Here is a 21,849-nt window from a genome sequence, read left to right as displayed (position 1 = left end):
CTATTTTATACCCTATGGGATATAAAATACTGATAGCTTTTAAAAACGGGATTCTCCTTACCCCTACAGGCCCTCTCCCGGCTTCAGAAAGATGTTGTGGTGGCTGTGATGCCACCGGCAGAGAGCATGCTGGGGGGTCACACAAAGCAGGAGTTGGAGATCTGCAACAGGCCTGGGAGTTGTGGACCTAAAAAAGAAAACAGTTTTAAGTTAACGTGCCCAATGCCTCCTCATACCCTGGTTATTAGGGGCACTCAGCACACAAGCAAGTATCTGCAAAAATCCTTTAGCAGATGGCCTCTGAACTCAGAAAATTTGTTCTACCACTAAAGTTAACCTTTCTGCATTAATCAAAGCTGTTTCCTTATTTCAGTTTGAGCAAACACATAACCCTTCTGGCTCCACACTTTCATCTGAGTCCTGTCATAAAGCAGTATGGTGTGTGCCCCTCAAAATAACCAAGTTAAGATGTGACACAGTGCCAAAGCACAGTTAACATTGGCATGCTTTGCTTACAATAACAACAAAAAACTCAATGGTGTCATATAAACACAACAGTAAAATGAACCACAAGTGGACAAACTGAGCTTTCAGAAGAGTTTCTAATGAGAGATGCTAGCGACATAAGACATGTACTTAATACAGAAATAGTCAAGGCATTAGGGTGGCCAGAGAAAGACCCTGCCATTTTCTCAAAGTTCAAGTTTAATTTTGTAAAGGTAAAGGCAAGGAAAACAGACAAAGACCTAAAAACAGAGGGAAAAAAAGACAGCATTCAAATAAATTATAATTTTTTCAAAATGCCCACTAGGTAAGTATAATGGAACAGGCACAAAGCATAAAGTTCAAGTTCAAGAGACATATCTTTTTATAGGCAAAACCAGTTTAGTATACATGACTTTTTTAAAAATTAACTTTGAAAACATTTAAAACCAACAAAAAAAGATTGGAGAGCAACTTCTGAAAGCCAGCACAGTCCTTACAAGTACCAAAAAAGATGCCTCAAATAATAGTTTGAATATGTTCCCTTTCAAATATTTTAGAGAGCACATAACATTTTTTAAAAACTAACCAATCCAATTTCATGTGGTTTTAAATGAACTAAAAAAAAAATCCATAAAATAAAAATACTTATATAAGAACCTCTGTTCTTATAGTTGTTTTAAAATTACAGATAAACTTTTTAATATTAAATCATTATTAGAGTGTCCTGTTACATATAATTCCCTCTGAGAAGCAAAGAATCACTCTCTAACAACTTTCAGTAAACCAAGATTTTCATATACTTATTTTTGAAGATTTCTTTTAAAAGACAAATACCAGGAAAATAGGGAAATAAGCTAATAATAGGAATGTTTTCTCATGATCACTTTCTTTTCTTTCTCAAAAGATTACCATCCAGAGTACATCCTGGGCTCTATACAGTACACTTTCTATGCAGTCAGTCTCTGATACCCAAGGACTCAGTGACAATATAGATATCAAGTGTTAGTAGCCATAACATTCTCACTACACACCTTTCTCCTTGCCCTACCAGCACTGCAAATTCCAAATCAAAGATTCAATTGTGCACTTGAATACACAGTATATTCAATATTTTTGCCATAAGCATCAAAATAAAAATGGATTTCTGGTTAATCTCTTACCATTGGGAATTCAATTAACCAGACCACTCAAATGCTTATTCATTCAAATTAACAGTTTTAAATTAAAAAAAAAAAACCCTACGAAAGCATTTCTACGCACTTGGTATTATTTTAAATACGTAAATAGTTCAAATAATTACTAAAACAATTTAAGTATTTTAAAAAGGCATTTTTTCAAAGCATATCATTGTTCTTACATACAAAATCAGAATCAATATTATCTCAGTTTCCCTAATTTTTTTTCGGTACTTCTAATAGCTTTTTCTTGGACTACTGAATTGATTCTTAATACAAACATCTACATATACATATGCATTACAATTTTCCAGTTCTAAAAAATCAAGTTTGAACAACAAGACTTTACCAATATTCTTGCACAGTAGATCTCTGCAAATACCAGATTGCCTCAAACTTTCTTAAGCTCCTTTAAAAAAAAAAATTAGAATACCTAGAGTTTTCTGCACTGAAAAAATTTCACATATAGATAACAAAAGTTTAGTAAATGACATTTTTAGATAAATATTTTATAGAAATGCATATAATTAAACAAAATTTTTTCAATGGTTCCTGAAATAGAGTCCTAAAGCCCAATTAAATTAGAAGAAAATGAATCATCTGACCTCACACCAATCATGAACAATTAAAACTTAAAATCCCAAGTGGTCTACCCTGACTGTCAGCCATGAGTAAAACAGATTGCTGAGAAGCCAAATTAATGGTGCCAATAAGATGCTCAGACATTATTTATTCCCAAGGCTTCACTGTGACGTCTACTTACGTGAATACTACTCTGTTTATAAGTTGACATCCACAGCATGCACAAAGGATGTGGTGGCTCAAAAAAACCTTCAACATCATTGCTCCATAATTTGGGGGTAGGGAAGTTGGGTATAGATATCCAACCACCATCTCCTCTGTGTCCATCAACATCAGGGCTAAGGAATTTCATCCTACCTCTTGCCTCTTAAAGGATTAAATGAAATTATAAATTTCAAATTTATATGTGAAAAGGCCATTTAGTCTTTGTATATGATAGCTATACCACTTCATAACAAACTTTAAGGTTTTTACTTCATTATCTAACAATCCACACGAGTCACAAAGGTATAATTAGGTGGTACTGACCTTTTGATAGGGTATAAACCAAGAGGGTAAAGAGAAGGAGGAACTATAGAAAGAAGTACTCAGTTCTGCAGGCCTAACTTGAGGGCCTGCTAAAAACAAAAACAGAAAAACAATCGCTGTTTCACGTAGAAACAAATCATACCATAAGGCATTTTAGTTTGTAGTTAATGTATACAACATATCAAACTACTATTAAGGTTCTTAAAAAACTAATCCAGTGAATTTTCTCCACTGAAATGTTATTTCACTCAATATTTAATACATATTTACTGTGGACCTTACAGGCAGGCAATGTGCTAAGCATACAATATACAGCAGTGAACAAAACAGACATCATGTCTGTCCTCACAAAGCATAAACCTAGCGTGCCAACTAAATAACATCACGATCATTGTCACTCTATAGAGCAGTAGACATTTTGTAGGTTTGACCTTTTAATCTGGGTGCTTTATATCCCAACTTCACAGATAAACAAAGAAAAGCTAAGAGGGTGAAGTGTCTTGCCCAACATCATGAAAGATAGCAACTGATGATGTGAACCCAGACAACCTGAAAAAAAGTGTAAGCTCTCAATCTGTGCAATCTACCACCCCTCATCTAAAGCCCAGAATAACATATCCCATATTCTAAATAGCTATGTTCAAATTACATGGATTTCCTGCCCACCTCCCACAAAAAAAAAGGGGGGCTCTAGTAAAAGATTTACCTACAATTAAATGAATGCCCATTTCCTGAATGTCCATACACCATACATTCTGTGCTAAGTGGTCACAAGAGCCAAGCTGGGATTAAAAAATTTTGGTGTATAAGCATAAATTTGATAATTAAGTCATTGTGTGTACACATGAATACATGCACAAAGAGTGCATGTTAATGAAGTCTCTTCATGATTGTATCTCCCAGTACTACCTATGTTTCTGACAAAAAACAAGAAGATATAATTATTCATCTTCAATAAGTTTTCATTATAAAGAAGGAAAAATAGCTTCTTGTTGCTTTTAATCTATTTCTAAGAAACCAAATTTGGGGGAGGGGGAAAAACTTCAATGATAAGTAGAACCTAAGCAGAAGTTAACTTCTCTGCAGCCTTCTCTTCTGCTGTGCTTTTAGGGAAGCATAAATAAAGGTTGATGGGTAGCAATCAGCTTTTGAAGTAGGGTTATGAGTACAGACCAGAGATCAGAGAGAAATTCCAAATGTTTTTCTTCCAGCTGCTCACACTTGGCAATGAAACAATGAGAGGGATATGGTATTAAATCATGAATAATGTGGCCTCCACATTCACAGCAGTAATGGAGAGGTGCCTTCTCCAAGGTAACTAGTGGTATGCAGCCTTAGCTATTCCATGTTCACAACCAGCACTTAAAATCTATGCTGTTAGGGGCATAAATGATAGAATAGCATTCTCATCCATGCAAAGTGGTAATAATACATTAAGCCTAACTAATAGTCAACGGGAAGCAACATAACAACCCTAATGACATATCCCCAACTCCAAGGTATCTCTATACCAGGCTTAATTTTAAGGACAATTTTCCCAGTTTTAAAAAAACAATTAAGGAACCAAATTGAATCAATGATATTAATCCAAAATGGTACTTGTAATAGCTACGTATACTACCTGGAAACTCACTGGGTCTAAGTAACAGCTAAAACATCTACGATTATAAATCTAGGAAACCAAAAGCATATTTTCTTCTATCATATGAATGACAGCAGCTCAGGAATCCACATAGAATTTCCATGTAGAATATTAAAGGAATGGCTTCAATTACTGATCTGTAAATAAAAAATTAGGTAGGAACTACTAAAAGGAACTCCTTGGTGCTATACTGAATGAAAATTACTAATCTCAGTGATCTTGTTAGCATTCTCAGAGTCCAGGATTATTTTTAGATAGCAAATTATCTCTATTATGCTTCTTAATGCCTGGGTTTCTATAAAAAATGAAATGTTATTGTTTTTAGTAAAAGAAATCTTTCTTTTAGAACAAAAAGTGAATGGCTTTCTCCTCATCGATCCTATTCAGAATGTTCTCCATAGAAGACTGAAATCTAATGCCACAAGTTATGTCTGCAATTAGAATCTAAGATCACTGAGGGAAGGAAAAATATTTTACACTTCTTCAGTCCTCTTTATGGTGCTGAGTTCACCAAAGAACACAAAGTAGGCTTTCAATAAATGCCTGTAGGAGGCACTGTTTATAGCCCAAAACATTCCTAATTGCACTCTTTGATATAATGCTCCTTTGTGATACCGACTCATTCAGGAACAAAACCCTCAAAGCAAACTAAGTCACATGGTGACCTATAAAAGCCATAGGAGGGCAGCAGAAGAAAGGATTGAATTTGTTATGCTAGGCCTTTCCGGTGCAATTACTGAGATCCACTCAAGCTAGCCCAAGTAAAGAGGCCTTTTACTCAAAGGGAAAAACAGTGGGAGGAGCATCAGCACAGGCCTCAGCAGGGTAGAGAACACACAGCTAGGGGCACTGTCACTTCCTTTGGGTCTGCCGCTCTCCCCAACTGTACCAGTCCTCTGCCTTTCCTGGTTTCCTACCCTACCTAGCACGTCAGCTTGCCTATGCCTGCCCCAACCTTGTTCTCTACATTAAGGCAATTCTTGATGTATCCTTCCAGCTTTGCCCCTCTGCTAACTGCTTCCAGTCTTTCAGTTTCCCAACTATAAATTCTAAAAAAGAAATTTGGCTCAATTAATCTTTTCATGCCAGGCCATAAGGATCATGGATTGCCATTCCATATTACTATTTTTCCAAAGAGCTAAATAAAGATTTTGCCAGCTATTTTACTATTTAGTTCAGAAACCTATGGTGCAAAGCTACCTTATTTAACTGATGATCTTTCTTTCTCCTCCTAATAAGCATATGCTGTCCATAATTCCACATTACCTCTCTTTTGAGCCCCTGCTTTTGACTACTTTTTCCATAGATACTTTGGTAATGTATTCAAACAAAACTAGATCTCCCACGTTGTAAATAAGCTCAATCAAATGAATACTTCCTAAGAGAATGAAAGCTTCCTAATAAAACACACAATTCACTTCCCTTGGAAATGCTACCTTTAAAAACCTCAGCTCAATTAGGAACTTAATTACTTTGTACTATCATAACCTCCACCTACCTCTGTGAAAGTGTGGGTTCTAAATTAATCTACCAGCGTAGGATCGTGAGGTCCACATGTGTTCTGATTGTTATGTATTAATAAAATACAGGCCATCGATTCTATCCCATAAGCAAGATGACGTATCATCTAAACCTGGACATTTTTGAGAGTGAAAGGGGAGACTGTTTAATAGTTTGGTGGGATAGCAGACACAGACCAGGACATAGAAGCAGCTATGTTCTAGACCACAGACCCAGATTCTAGAGGAATGCAGTAGCAGACCCTAGAAGACAACCCAGGTCCCCACATAAAATACAAAGATGCCTCTTCTCTCATATAGAATTATAATAGTTCACAAAATTTCACCCAGGGACCCTCAGGTTCAATAAATTGGCATTATGCTAGTCTTGGCGACTGCTGGTAAATGCCTCCTCATCCCCAGTTCTCAACTCATTAACTTTTGTTGCCTTTAACATGGTAATCATACCTGATAGGTACCATAAAGGGCATCCGTTCAGTTATTTTTAGCCCCTAAATATATCTTATACTCAAAAATCCACCATGGTAAAGTGCTTAATTTTCATTTATGGTATAAACACATCTCAGTTACAACTCAAACAAATTTTTTGTTTTATAATAGCTAAAAAGATAAAATACATAATTACTCAACATTTCAAAGCTATTGGGTTTTTGTTTGTTTGTTTGTTTCATTGCTCCACTTGGTATGGTATCTGTTGTGGGCAAAACCAAATTCAATTTCTTCTTTTTAAAATCTTGCAGAGAACCAAAGCATATTGCCTTCTGCTCTTCTTTTCCCTTCACAGCTTAGGCAAACGGGGGGAAAAACATTTTGATTATTTTCATCTATTTGGTTATCTTTTAGTAAGCATAGAGACCAGGAAAAGAAGAAAGTGGGAATAACTACATTTCTTCTAGGAGCAAATATTTCATTATCTCTGTTGTTTTCATACAACTATGAGGAAGTGCTGAATACAGAACCTCAAACAAATACATGAGAAATAGTAGTGTGTGATTTAGAAAAACATATCTAAACATATTGCACCCTACTTCCCACATTGTTTTTGCAGACAGCTTTAATGTGCTATACTAGACCAATACTGACAACAGAAGCTTCAGCTTTTATTGCTGTTAATACCCTGAGCAATTACTGTAACTCAGCAGGAACCTCTGCCCAGAACAGCAACTATCACATTGTAATCAGCATTTCATAAGAGACACTGTTCAAACATGAAGGCACCTGCTAACGTGTAAAAATTGTACAAAAGGGGTTCAAGATCTAATAGGTAAAAGAAAAATCTTTTTAATTTTATTTCATAGCTATATATTTTCCATGGTGTACTGGTATTTTTACTAAACCAAATAGTAAAATAATCACACAGAAAGACAATGAGCAGGGAAGGAGCAGTAGCAGCATCCACCACCAAAATTAAAATTCTTCTGGAAACAAGGCCACTGTCCACATTTCAGGTGTCAGTGCAGTATCTATTAAAAAAAAATTCTTTAGAAGGAAATATATAATAAATAGCAAAGAGCTCTAAAAATGGTAAAAACGCATATTGACATAAAACCTGAATAGAAAGCACTTGATTTACAAGATTAAAACTGCAAGGCCACCTTGCAAAGCGACTAGGGAAGTAAAAGCAACCTACCAAGAATAAATAAATCTTAGAAGTAAATTGTACATATTGACTTTCTTTTAACACAGTAAGCATGCAATAACTATAACTTTTTAATAAAGGAAAATGACACGTAATTTTTTAAACCAGCTAAATCAGAATATTCTAATGTGATGTTTGGAGTCATTAAAAATGATAAAAAGAAACAAAGGAGATGCAGAGTTAAAGATCTTTTCGGACTACATTTCTTTAGACTGAACTATCACATATAATTAATGTCAGAACACAAATATTGTCAAGTTACAAAAAGGCTTCAAAATAAGAGCATTCACAGATACTGATACATATCTCTACCCAGATACCGAGAGTACAGACAGTGGTTCACAATCTTCAAGTACAAGGATCCCTTTGTAAGATCAAAATGGTTCAAAAGATTCCCAGATGACACTACTTTGTTAGTATTTCATGTATCATTGTTTGAGGAAAACACATAAAAAACAGTGATTATTAACCGTGCTCTTATATAAGTGAATTTTTAAAATCATAACAGCATGTTAATACATCTGAAAAACAGTTGTACAGAAATGTATGAGATGTATTTATTTATATAAGACTGAGAATCTTTATTTACAGCCCTTTGCAACTCCACAGACATCCAGGGATCCAAAGCCTAAAGTGTGAGAACCACTAGTCTAAAATCAAGAGATTTCATAATGGGCAATATCAAGACTTATGTATTCAGGAAAAGTTTTTAATGAGAAAGTAAAGAAGCTATGTGCTCACTTCAGCAGTACATATACTAAAATTGGAAAGAAAGTATAGTCGCTATATCATGCCCAAGTCCGACTTCCTTCTCTTAACCTCTACCCCTGACAGGGCCCCAAAACCAGTTCGAGATGCACTCCATACCCACCAAAATATTGGAGGAAATTACAGTTCTCCACCAGAAACTATTCTCTGGCCCATTTATATAATTTTTCCTACTCACCAACAATTTCTAAATTTATTTTTACCTCAGGCTCTTAACAATGGCTAAGAAAAAACATACTACTTCAGAAACTCAGGGGAATCTCTGAAATTGTCAGAACAGCTACTAAAGGGACAAAAACTCCAGAAACATTGTTTACAATATGAGCATATAACAGTAAGTGCTATAAAACTGAAAAGATAAAACTAGTAACTGCCTTATTTCAATGCCAGGGCCACAGGGCAGTTGGCACTCAGAAGGTCAACTGGTGAGCACGCCAGTGGTGACAGAGAGGCATACACCAGCCGCTGGAACTGGAAAGGGGAAGGCACACAGCAGAATGAACGGCACAGGAAAAAATGCTTACCAGTTTGAAGTCTTGAATGCTACAGATGAAATACGGTGTGTTTGGCCTCCGACTCTCGATATACACACAGTCTTTAAAAGAAAAAGAAATTTTAAAACAATGGCATTTACCTTTAAGGGAACAAAGACAGGGCCCATAAAGCCACTGCATAAATAACATAAATAAATAACAAGGCATATACTTTTTATAGTAAATTTCTTTTTGAAGGTGATATTAAATTATAAGTAACTTCAAACTAAAGGAAAACAGACCTTTGGTTCTTTCTGACCACTTTTCTAATAATTTAAAGGACTTGATACAGCCTAAACTATTTTCTTCAAAGTCCCTGAAGAAGGAGGGAAGGATCCCACAGGATTATCAATATTCAGATGAAATTTAGATAAGAGAAATTACATGTTCAAGATCACACAAAATCCTGAATATCTTATTCAGATAGATGTTCTCATGTCTTCACCAAGAGAAATGGCTTTGCCAAGTGCTACTTTATTTTTAATAAATATTTTGTGAGGAAATAAATGAAATACGCAAATAAGACTAGCTTGACTGAACATGCTATTACAATGATCTTTTCATCTAAAGCAAGAAAAAGAAACTAATCTAATCTCTTGTAGATAACTTACTATTTTAACCTAAACATATTTTATTTTCTAATTGTAAAGAAAACCAAGGCAACCAATCAGATGGAATGACGTAAACCAAATTACATTTTCTTCACGGAAGAAGAGTGCTTTCTTAAATTACATTTGACAAGGCAGTGGTTGGGTAATTATTTTTGATGCTCTCCAGTCTAAAAGGTTGCTTTATAAAATAGCACACTGAGACATTATTTTTTTCAAAAAGCAATGACTTTAAGGAAAGCAGTGGTTAAAGAGAAAGATAAAACCCCTCCACATTACAACCCAAGATCATCATAAGTTTAGGACAGGAAAATCTATGTATTATTTACTGAGAAATAAAGGTATCCACAGTCAATCAAATCTTCTAGGGAGAGTGACCATAATGCCATATTTAAAATGCCATTCATTTTATCTCTTTTCTTTACCCTTCAGAATGAGTGTGTCTTAGGATAACTTAGGTGCTTGACAACATAGGCAAGTTCCTCTACTGCATCGATTGTCATACATGTTAACAGCCAAGAAAGAACACAGGAGCAGTGATTTGGATTCATCCCTCCAGTGGACAGTCTAATCTACCAAGAGCACTAGCAGACCCACCAAGAGGCAGATCATGAAGCAAGCCCTCACTAAAGGCCACATCCTTCCAAGAAACTTTCTTCAGGACATCAGGATCTCTACCCAAAAGTTACTCCAGAAAAAGAAGAAAGCTAAATGCCAACTATTTAGGCCTTCAGAACTCCCCAAATTATTTCTCTACTCAGAGGCAAACTCAACAGAGATTCAGTCCCTGAATCCATGCAAAATAGTAACTGAGGAACCAACTATTGACTGAGCTTTCTCTCGTGTTCCAGGGTCCCAGACACTGAACAATTCTGCTTCAACATTTAGGCAATATCAATCTAACATGCTAACCATCTTAAGGGACAAGCAAGAGAATTTTTCCCACCATGGTAGATAATTCTTTCATACCCCTAAACTTGGTATTCAAGTGAAAATAGAAGAAACTTGATTCCCTAAATAAAAACTGTAGCTCCAACTTACATGATTTTGTAACAACTCAAAGTTCTTAATTTCTTAATTAAGAAATTAAATGCTGTACCCACTTGTCAGTATTTCAAATTTCTAAATATCAATTATTTACTCATCTTACTCAACCTGAATTGTGCTGCAATGAACATTCTCATGCAAGTGTTGTTTTGATAAAAATGACTTTTTTTCCTTTGGGTAAATACCCAGTAGTGGGATTGCTGGATCAAATGGTAGGTCTACTTTTATTTCTTTGAGGAATCTCCATACTGTTTTCCACAGAGGTTGCACTGAATTGTTTTTATTGCACACCCTCTTACTCTGAGAAGTAACACAGCTAAAGAGAACTTATGTAACCTATAATTACATTCAGGAAAATGATTACTTGTAAATACACCAGGATGTAGCTCTATTTGAGAAAGAAGGAAAGAAACATTCTGGTATGTCAAGGGCAGCCACTGACATCTGTTTGCTTAAACACTTCTCAGTAGTGGTCTTTTTGGAGGCTGTCTCACACATGGCCCGAAGAATGCTGCCATGAGGAATAAGCCAGTATGAGAGACATCCTCAAACCTGACATATGGAATTACCACAATTACTTATTAATGACTTATTACTAGATTAAAAGCCACTTCTGTTTTAAAAAGTTACCATAGCAACTCAAACTGATCTAAAGCTATAAATTCCTATGTGGCAGTCCAATACACAAGGCTAGTAATCAGCAAAACAGCTATCAGGTGATCTCTATCAGTATTTTGAAACTCATATGAAAAAGGCAGATAAGCTCACTGCAAAATTAAGTGACAAAACTTGGAGTTTATTTTACATAAATAGTCAGAAAACACAGGATGGCTAAGATCAGGGGTAATACGACCTAAAAATTTTTCATACCATGTTTAACTTGCCATAGGAATGGGGGGGGAAATATTGTTTTGCCCTGATTTATCTAATTCATTTTTAAAATAAAAGCATAAAAAATTATTGTAGAGTCAAACTTTTCTTTATAACCTTCCCACAAAAATTAGGATGACCCAACAGAAAGAGAATACATTCTAAGAAATTTAAAATTTTTAAGAGTTCAAGTCTCACAGAAAAAATATTGCTTCTTATTACTCTTAAATGATATTCAAAGCTGAGTGTGGGGGCACACACCTGTAATCTCAGCTACTTGAGAGGCTGAAGCAGGAGGATTGCTTGAGCCCAAGAGTTCAAGATCAGCCTGGGCAACATACTCAGACTCTCATCTCAGAAAAAAAATATTCAGAACAAAGTTAAATTAAAGCCAAATACTCATATAAGATGTATTTCCCCCTTGTTTCATTAATCAAGCAGCTATTTAAGAAAATAATTTATATAAATGTTTACAGTTAGCACAAAAATAAAATGGTCTACTTGGAAAGGAAAAGATAAGAATATAAGTCAAGAGCAATGTTAAAATCTCAGTTGGAATATATGCCCAGTAATCTTTTAAAGCCAAAATGATTTGGCAAGATTTTCATATAATTTATGAGTGCACAGATTGTCTGGAGCTGGTTATAAAATTGGTTTTAGTCAGCTGGATCAATGACTCTCAATGAAAATCCCCCACAGCCAATACAAGAACTGTAACACCTTTTTTTTTTTTTTTTTGAGGCAGAGTCTCACTTTGTTGCCCGGGCTAGAGTGAGTGCCATGGCGACAGCCTAGCTCACAGCAATCTCAAACTCCTAGGCTTAAGCGATCCTACTGCCTCAGCCTCCCGAGTAGCTGGGACTACAGGCATGCGCCACCATGCCCGGCTAATTTTTTCTATATATATTTTTAGTTGTCCAGATAATTTATTTCTATTTTTTTAGTAGAGACGGGGTCTCGCTCAGGCTGGTCTCGAACTCCTGACCTCGAGCGATCCACCCACCTCGGCCTCCCAGAGTGCTAGGATTACAGGCGTGAGCCACAGCGCCCGGCCAAGAACTGTAACACCTTTTAAAAAAAAATAAAAAGAGCTCTTTTTTATTAGAAAGCTAGCAGTTCTGAAAGAAATGAGCTAAGCTGACGTGATCCATTAAATGCATAATGCACATTTTCAAAATTACCCATATGAAAACACATGTTTACCAGATTGAGCAAACGGTTACTGCAGGGCAAATATATATATGTGTGTGTGTATATATATATATATTTTTTTTTTTAATCTTAAAATCAGCATGCCTGCAATGGGCCAGAAAAATGAGTGAGACTATTACCATCAATTTCAATTATTCCAAATAACACATGATAACTAATTTTTTCTTTACTAGGGATGTCTAGAAATGAAACCAAGGGTCTAAGTTGAGACTTACTCTCTGACACCTGCCCTCTGCCTGGGACTGGATCACACAATTAAGTGACCTCAAATCCTTGTGAACAGAGAGCAACAAAATCCATAATTTGGGCAATGATACTAAACAGGGGTGTTTCTGGCTGTTTCTCACAACCTCAACATAGCTTTGCATCCAAGTATCTATTGTGCCATCTGTAAACAACAGAGCATTTGCTAAGCTGGGGAAGGAAGTCAGCCAAAACGCGCAAAGGCAGATTCTCAAGGCAAAGAAAGCCCTCTCTTCTTTTTCAACCCTCAGCAAATCAGCAGGTTTATGTAAATAGAACAAGAACAGGTTCCTCTCAAGGGTAAAAATCACAGCCTGAAGCATCAGGCAGTTTGTCATTATGAAACACAAAGAACCTGTCAGCATCTTTCCTGACAGCCTCCTACAGAGCAGAGTGGACACTTACTTCACCCACTAATTTAGCAAGCAGTGCTGTGAGCCCCAGCATTAAAGCTGTGGTCACAATATGCAGGCAATACTCAGCCACTGCTCTGTCTTGTAAAGAATTTCCCTTTCCATCAATGCCTTTTCTACCTATTAATCTTTGAAATACCTTCTCATCCCTTTGCAAAGCATGGAAGTGCCACTCTAATACAATTTCCAACAGAAAACCGCCTCTTGCAAAAAGCACATATGAACAAAGCCTTTCTCACAAAGAGACTTCTCAGAGACCAAGCAGGGTGGCACAGTGGTGAACATGGGAAATTGACCCTCAGGACTGCTTTGCTTTTCTGCTTTCCATTCCTCTTACACAGGATCCTTCCACTCTCGACATCAGAGAAAACGGTGGGTTGGTCAGATATTACAGAATAAAAAGTCCTCAGTATTCCTCTATTTAAATATGGGTGTCTGCCCAATTTGCAAAACACAAAAATAGTGTATATGTACATGTGTGTGCATGGTAGAAAAGACACTGAAATTCTGATACCCAAATTCCAACCTAGGGGCACAGACATACTACATGGCCTCCAAAAAACCCTCCCATCTCTAGTTTCCCCATCTGTAAAACAGTCAAACATATCACCATTCCTCACCTCTATAAATAATAAACAATGTACTAAAATTCTACATAGTAAACATTCCAAAATTATATGAGGAACAAATGAATAAATGAAGATGCAATAAAAACAGAAAAGAAGTTAATGAGATCCTAGCAAGAAAGTTGCTATGCTCTATCAATATAAACAAAATGAATGCTGTTTCCTAACACTTTTTTTTTAAATAACTCAACTGCCAGGTGGCCTACTTGTGGTGTTCTGCTAGATTTCTTTTCCTATGAGGGGATATTCACATTGTCTGGTGATAGTGAAGAACTTAAAAGGGAACAAAAATTGGGAAAACAGTACCTCAGTAAAGGAAACTTTCCCAGTCCTTACGCTTATTCTGTGTTTTAACTCTATAAACTTATCACCAAAATTGGCTGCCTCATCTTAAAGATTCTAAACTCAGTGGAAAAAATATCTCAGGTAATATAAATCCTTCTTTTATAAGCTTCATAGTAATTAAATTCTATGTATTGAAATGTCTATAGATCCCTAAGTGGTGCTACAAAGCTTACAGGGGCTTTTGTCTGAATACAAGACACAATATACTTCTAGCAAACATTTGTCTTTATCCTCATTGCTAATAGGGAAAATTAAATTATGAGAAAAAAAAAAAAACAAGTTGAGGGAGAGGCAGCAGGTCATAATAAACTAAAAAGGGGATTTTGTTTAAATTCCCACATGAAGACCAGTACCGATTATCTTTCTAACTTTAAGAGGCGATGCTGATGTTTCAGAGTAAGTGCTGCAGCACGACCACTCTCCGCTCTTCCCAAATCAATCATATGCTACAGGGACTTGAGAACTCTGTAAAACAAGAAGAAGCAAGACCACCCTGCCAGCAGCAGAAATCTTATTAGCTATATTGATATGCTAAATATTAGCCATGGTTTGATACTTGCATTACCCAAGTAAAGAACATTTTAAGTACTCTCATCTCCATATTTTATTCTAAACATGTTCCTTTAAAAGCCCCCCTTATAACCTGTATTGAATCACTATTATGAAAATGATTCTAGACAGTTTAACATCCAAACTCCAGTTAAATAATGGGCGCTCTCATCGTTTATAACTTCTGTTTATGTGTATCTTATGTGCCATAAGAGAACAAAGGTTATCTGAGTGACAGCCATCTACCTACTGAAGAAAAGTGTTTATAGCATTAGAGACATGGAGGAAGAGAATTTCAAGACCCTTGCTCACTCTTTCTGCCCCTTGATGCTCCACCACTGTACCTCACTTCCCAAAGCTTAAAAATGCAGGTAACAACCATACATACGCTCAATTCAATGACTCCTATCTCTCCCTCCAAAAAAAAGTCTGCTATAAAATCCCTATTAAGTAGAGGATGATTACTAATGGAAATGCTGACAGATCCTGAACTCAAAGATCTGGTTACCATTTAGGAAACCAATGCAGAAAGAGTCCAAACACTTCTAGGAACACTATGCCCATATTTATAGAAAAAAATCATCAGTGACAGGTAGGTTGGCTAAAAATTCTTCTCTCCCTGTATGGCTGACAACAAACAAATTGCTTGTCTGATCTTCTGGTGTCACATCCTGCAGAGCAGATTTCAAGCAACACTGCTTGCTCCCCTTTTCAGAAAACAACGCACTAGGAGCCTGGGCTTTACAATAAATGATGCAACCAATTTGCAGTGCTCACTGGAAATACACAGGAGAATTCATAATGCCTGGGTTATAATTCTTACTTGGCAAATGATTTTATTATAAACTGGTACCACAGTGACTCCATTTTCTTTACAGGTTTTCTGCTACTGTTTAATGGACTGTCAGTATAATTTAGATTTCATCTATTTAAACTCATTCAAGCCTGGCTCCTGATTGTACAGTAAATGGAACATATTTCTATTCAACGGAATTAATGGCAGTTAATTGTACTCTGCAGTTCTCAATTCTGTAAAAGCAACTGCTTCACAGACCAAGCATCAAGCTACAAAATTTCCCACACCAATTACTTCTCTGTACTTTATAGGCATCTTCCCAATCTTGGAGGCCTTCTTTATAATGTATATATTCCTTCCTATTCAAATATCTACCTCCAACTTTCCAGAAAGGGTTAGAACTTAAATATAACCAAAGTATAAAAAAATTAAAAGTTAAATTGTCAATCTGGACTGAAAGATGCTCTATTATTATGGACTTTTTTTTTTTTTTAAGAGACAGGCTCTCGCTCCATTGCTCAGGCTGGAGTGCAGTGGCACTATCATGGTTCACTGTAATCCTGTACTCCCAACCTCAAGCAATCCTCCTGCCTCAGCCTCCTGAGTAGCTGGGACTATAGGCCTAGGCCATCATGACTGGCTAAGTTTTTTATTATTTTTTATAGAGGCAGGATCTCACAATGTTACCCAATGTAGTTTTGAATTTCTGGCCTAAAGTGGTCCTCCCACCTCAGCTTCCCAAAGTGCTGGGATTACAGGCATGAATCACCATGCCTGGCCATTATGGACTTTTTTAAGCTAGCAAAACTGAAGATTATTCTGTCTTATACATATATTTTTTACTTACTATTGGATGATTTTCTTATAATATTTCAAATCAGTCACAATGTCAACATTAACTGAAATTTATTAAAAGTAGACTAAATATATGATGTGGATTTACAAACAAGGCACATGGCACATATTAAGATATACTGAACTGGACTGCTTCTGAGATGGATATTCTGTTTAACAGAAATTTACTTCTGAGTTTTATTTACCAGACAGTACAATAGTCCCATGAGTGATTTTTCTTCTTGAATGATTAGTCTTTTACCTAAGTATCCACACAGCTGTATAAGAGGTGTGCAAAGGAAAAAAAGGCAAGCAAAGATGAACCTTAAAAGAAACCTATCAAATCAGCACCCAAATAATAAGGCAAGCACCCAGAATTTGCTGCTCCAAAACTACAAACAGCAGGGTCACAGAATGACAGATTACAGTTCACATAAAAATAAGACAAGTAAAAGAAAAGCACACATACCCTTTTCAATCCCTTTTCCAGCTGGATACTCTACACCTGCTCAGCTGGCTTTGATCCTATGAAGCACATTTCAGTCAAGCCCCATCCATGCTCTTCCTTGTGCTGCTGCTACTATGAGAGACACTCTTCCTCTACCTGGTCCTATCACAATCATGTCCAACCTCCAGGTCCCAAATGTCACCAACTTACAGTCCATCCTATTCAGTTATTTGCCAACTCGCTATTAGTAGTATACAACTTTACTTGAATCAGTGTAACTTCTCCCCCACAAAATGGGGGATTGAGAGCTAAAATCCTGTTTCTTTTTGTTTATCTTGCCCTACCATATCTCCACAAAACACCTTCCAAAGTTAGAAGATTGTGCTCTTACTTATTGGCTGATTGATAAAATACTACAAATACTACTAAATACTGCTAAATTCTACTAGCTTGCTCAAAGTCTATAACAGTTTCAGTGGGCTTCAAACTTAATCTTTGCTTTAATTTATACAAACTTTAAGAGCAAGTAAAACCTGCTCCCTGACAATCTAATTCTAACCACACCTCCTGCTTCTTCTCCCTTAAATCGTTGTTTACATTTGGGCTTTTGTTGTTGTCATTCATTACTGTTGTTTGGGCAGGTATTTTAAAATTGAAGTCAAAGACTAAAGATATTTTAAGAATAATTTAAAACACGTAGTCAATGTAATACGACAATAAATATTGAGATAATAAACATTGATATGATTTTTAATCACTGTCTCTTTAAGATTCTACACGTAGTAATATTCTGAGGCTAAAAAGAATTCTTTGGGGGTGGAGGATCTTGTCTAGTAATCTAGTATCCACCTGTCACTTTTATAATCAAAATTAACGCAGATTTGAGCAAGGTAGTAGTATTTCAAGTATGTAAATGCTTCTTGATTCCCAAAATGAGACGAGAGATTTTTATTGTTTGAGCCATAAGAGACTCTGGATGCTTTCTATATGAAACTGTACTCAACACACTTCAACAAATGAGTGCAGCTGCTCTGGGCTAATGTAACACTTAATGAGAGTATTGGTTTAGCATGCTCTTTTGTAATTTGTACCTTGCAAAAATCATGTTTTGAACATCTGCTAAGATAAAATGTATTAGAACTTTGAGGGGAGGGTTGGAATTAAGATTTCTCCAGGTGTGTGTGTGCCTGCACGAGTTTTGTTTTTTTGTTTTTTGAGACAGGGTCTTGCTCTGTTGCCTGGACTACAGTGCAGTGGCATCATCATAACTCATTGTAACCTCAAACTCCTCAGCTCAAGCGATCCTCCTGCCTCAGCCTCCTGAATAGCTGGGACTACAGGTGCATGCCACTATGCCTGGCTAATTTTTTTACTTTTTGTAGAGATGGGGTCACACTACGTTACTCAGGCTGGTCTCCAACTCCTGGCTTTAATCAATCTTCACACCCTGGCTCCCCAAAGCCTTAGGATTACAGATGTGAGCCACCGTGCCAGACAATTTCTACACTTTATTTTCTTATTTTTTTATTTTTATTTTTATTTTAACAGGGTCCCACTCTGTTGCCCTGGGTAGAGTGCGGTGGTGTCATCATAGCTCACTGCAACCTCAAACTCCTGGGCTGAAGCAATCCTCCTGCCTCAGCCGCCCCGGTAGCTGGGACTACAGGCACAGGGCACAATGCCCAGCTAATTCTTCTATTTTTAGTAGAGACGGGTCTCGCTCTTGCTTAGGCTGTTCTCAAACTCCTGACCTCAAGCGATCCTCTCCCTGGGCCTCCCACAGTGCTAGGATTACAGGCACAAGCTACCGTGCCCAGCTAATTTCTCCACTTTAAGCAAAGCAGTAACAGCCTGGTAATAGGCAAGTCTTGTCAAAATTACATTAAAAAATGAGTATAAAAATATTCTACAAGGAACAGAATGACAAACTTATAAAATATTCACACACAAACTTACTGGGCATTGCCAATGTGCCAGGTAAGAGCTCACGATACTGAGGTGAAGAAAAATATTGTTCTTCCCTTGACAAGTTCACAATCTAATATAAGAGCTAGACATGGAAACAAATAACTATATGTCTTTGACAATTTTAACAGTACCTGTTTCTTAGTCTCTGTAACAGAGACTGCTGACTAACCCTAACATGCATTGTCCCCTTCTTCCTTAATAACAGAATAGCTGGTGCTTCTGGGCACATGGCCCCTCAGAATGAAGACCACATTTCCTAGCCTCCCTTATAGCTGGATCCATCATGTGGCTAAATTCTGGCCACAGAATAAAAGCAGACCTATAATATTTCAACTTCTGGAAACTGAATCCTGAAAAGGGAAAACCTTGCTCTCTTTACCCTTCCTGGTAGCCTGAAGGCAAACATATGGGCAGTAGATGGGGCATGAAATGGAGCCTGAGATGACAAGGAAAATGGCCACACACAATTGAATAATAGAAGCTTTGACTGCAGCTAAAGAACCAGGCAGAGAATCCACTTCTCCTGATTCACAATTCAGTATTTTGGGCCACTGTACTCAAATATCTTTAAGTTATTTTCAAATGGGGTAAAATATTTAAATTTCATTCATGAATAGGGTGGCAATCAGAACACTGATGTGGGGAAAATATTCTGATTTTTTTAAATAGAAAAGCTAGGAACAGATGACCTTGGCAAGTGCATTTAAAAATAGAACATATAGCTCTTCATTTAGAATGACCAAAATAGCTTGATTAGATGGCATAAACTATAAGCTTCTACTAGGATTCAGAATCAACTCTTAGAGGCAGATAGTAATCAGATAAAACATATTCCACAACTTCCTCACTGAAGAGACTTAACACCTAAGTCAAGTTCCTAGCATGATTCACTCTAAGGTTTCACAAGCAAGAAAGGGATGGTCACTACTCCTGCAAACTGGCTGGCATTTTGTATAGGGGTCAGGCAGGTGGTATATACCAGCACTACACTACCGCCTTAAATTCCAGGGCTCAAGCAATTCTTCTGCCTCAGCTTCTGAAGAGCTGGGACTACAGATGTGCACCACCACACCCAGCTTGTAAGGGTTTGACTTCAGGACTTGAGAGGGAATATGTGGCTGCTTCTTCCACAAAAATATGGGGACTACTGATGAATTTTCTAGAATTCATATCATTTATTAAATGATAAAATGTTACATCATTTATATAATAAAAATGTAAGCCAACCAAAATTCATAGTATCCTAAATTCTCAGACTATAATCCATCCATATTTTACTTCATAGTAGAAAAGAAGATACCTTCTCTATTGTCACGGCTCTATCTCCTTCCCCTGCCATTAACCTATGAACCAAAAACAAAGCACACAAATGTGTCTAATCTAATCACAGAGGTGAAGATTTACCATCGAAAAGATGATGCAAAGTCTCCTGCTCTACGTAGACAACACTTCCCCAATTTCAAAACCACAAATTCAGTCACGTGCAGAGGCCAAAGTCCCATGATACACCAGGGCTAGTGAGAAAGAATTATAATACATGAACAATCTTCAAGTGTCCAGATACCCCTTCTAACTCAGCCATTCTTCTCCTTAGGAAAGTGAGCTGATATAAATATATAAATGTTCATCACTGTTGTTCGTAATGGAGAATATCTGGAAAGAACCTAAAGTCCATCAATATAGAGCGAGTTCATTTGTGATACATATCCATTAACGTTTGAGCACCTAATGCTTTCTTGTGCCATGGATGACTTCAGCGTTCTACATACCCAAATCTCAAAAAAAAAAAAAAAAGTTTTTAAATGTACAAAAACAACATATATTGAAACACTTATGAAAAAACACATTTGCAATATAATGATAGATGTACTTCTTTACTTATTTATTAAGTAACAAGATTTACTAAAGGTCATTCCCTTAAAAACCTTCGTAATTTCAAATAGTGAAAACCATAAGCATTATCTTGAGATGTTTTTCCCTACATAATCTGACAGGAGAAAATCTGTAATTTACATTGGTGTCACAGGTACTGCCAATACTACCGTGGCTTATCATCTACCTTCATAAGTGAAGTGAATGCTAAATATCATCTGAAAGTTAATGAATTGGTGAAAGTAAAGATTCAATTTTTTCCCCACCCAGGTTCAAAGTTGCTTGAATTTTATTCAGTCTCCTTGGTTGGCCATATACCCTAGGTTATGAACCCCGGCATGAATAGCATTACCAGATGGTTCAGATTTATAATTACTGGCATGGCAATAAATTAAGCACATGATAAGATGCACAACACAAAACTGTGAATAGCGTAACTCCATATTTGTTTATCAAGCTGACTATACAACAAATATTAACAGTGGCTTAGTGGTTTTAATTTTGAACTTTCGATTACCTAAATTTTTCAATTTTCTTCCTTGAAAACGTATTACCTGTTCATCAAAAAGGAAAAATGCAGGAGGGAATTTATAGGGGAAAAATAAAAAGAAAAGCCTATAGCCAAATATTATAAATGTACCCAAAGGGAAAAAGAAAAAGCAGGAAATGAATTCAGGAGAGAGAATATAAAAACGGACCACCTCTAATCATTACAAAAGTTGGGTTACAGAAACAACACTGAAAGGGATGTTGGAAATCTATACGTTCATGTATCAGATCCACAGCACTTAGAATCCTAACAAGTGGGAAATAACAGAAGTAAAACATATGACAAAATTGATGGTCTCTACAAACAATCAGACTCCGCCAATCCTGGCTTGAATGCCAACCCGCAATTTTTAAAAAGACTCTACTCCATGATACCAGGTATCTATTTTTTGCATAGTTGCTGCAGACTTCAAAATCATTCTAGTTTATGAGCCTAAAAGATAGCCCAGAGTTTTTCTCTCTCTCAAAATGTCTTCCAGCCAGCAGAGAGAACAAACCGGAAAGTGAGATAAAAAACTCCTTATAAGGAAGATGCATAATCTCCTCAAGTCTGAGTCTTGCTAGAGTAATTCTCAAATGCAAACTTCAAAACCTTA

General features: G+C 36.5%; 1 protein-coding gene across 3 annotated transcripts in view; it reads right to left on the bottom strand.

Moving 5' to 3' along the window:
- Positions 1-21,849, bottom strand: part of RERE (arginine-glutamic acid dipeptide repeats) — a 397,407-nt gene that overhangs the window by 219,667 nt on the left and 155,891 nt on the right. For 2 of the 3 annotated variants that reach the window (XM_045546222.1, XM_045546221.1), the window contains exons 3-4: positions 8,865-8,935; positions 62-187 (exon numbers count right to left, since the gene is read on the bottom strand). In XM_045546222.1, coding sequence (XP_045402178.1) covers positions 62-187; positions 8,865-8,935 — 197 coding nt within the window. The remainder of the gene's footprint in view (positions 1-61; positions 188-8,864; positions 8,936-21,849) is intronic. The other variant, XM_045546223.1, reaches the window with a different exon arrangement.

This window comes from Lemur catta, chromosome 3, assembly GCF_020740605.2.
Source record: "Lemur catta isolate mLemCat1 chromosome 3, mLemCat1.pri, whole genome shotgun sequence".
Classification (NCBI taxonomy): Eukaryota; Metazoa; Chordata; class Mammalia; order Primates; family Lemuridae; genus Lemur; species Lemur catta.
The sequence above is the reverse complement of the archived record's forward strand: the minus strand, read 5'-3'. Positions and strand labels throughout refer to the sequence as shown.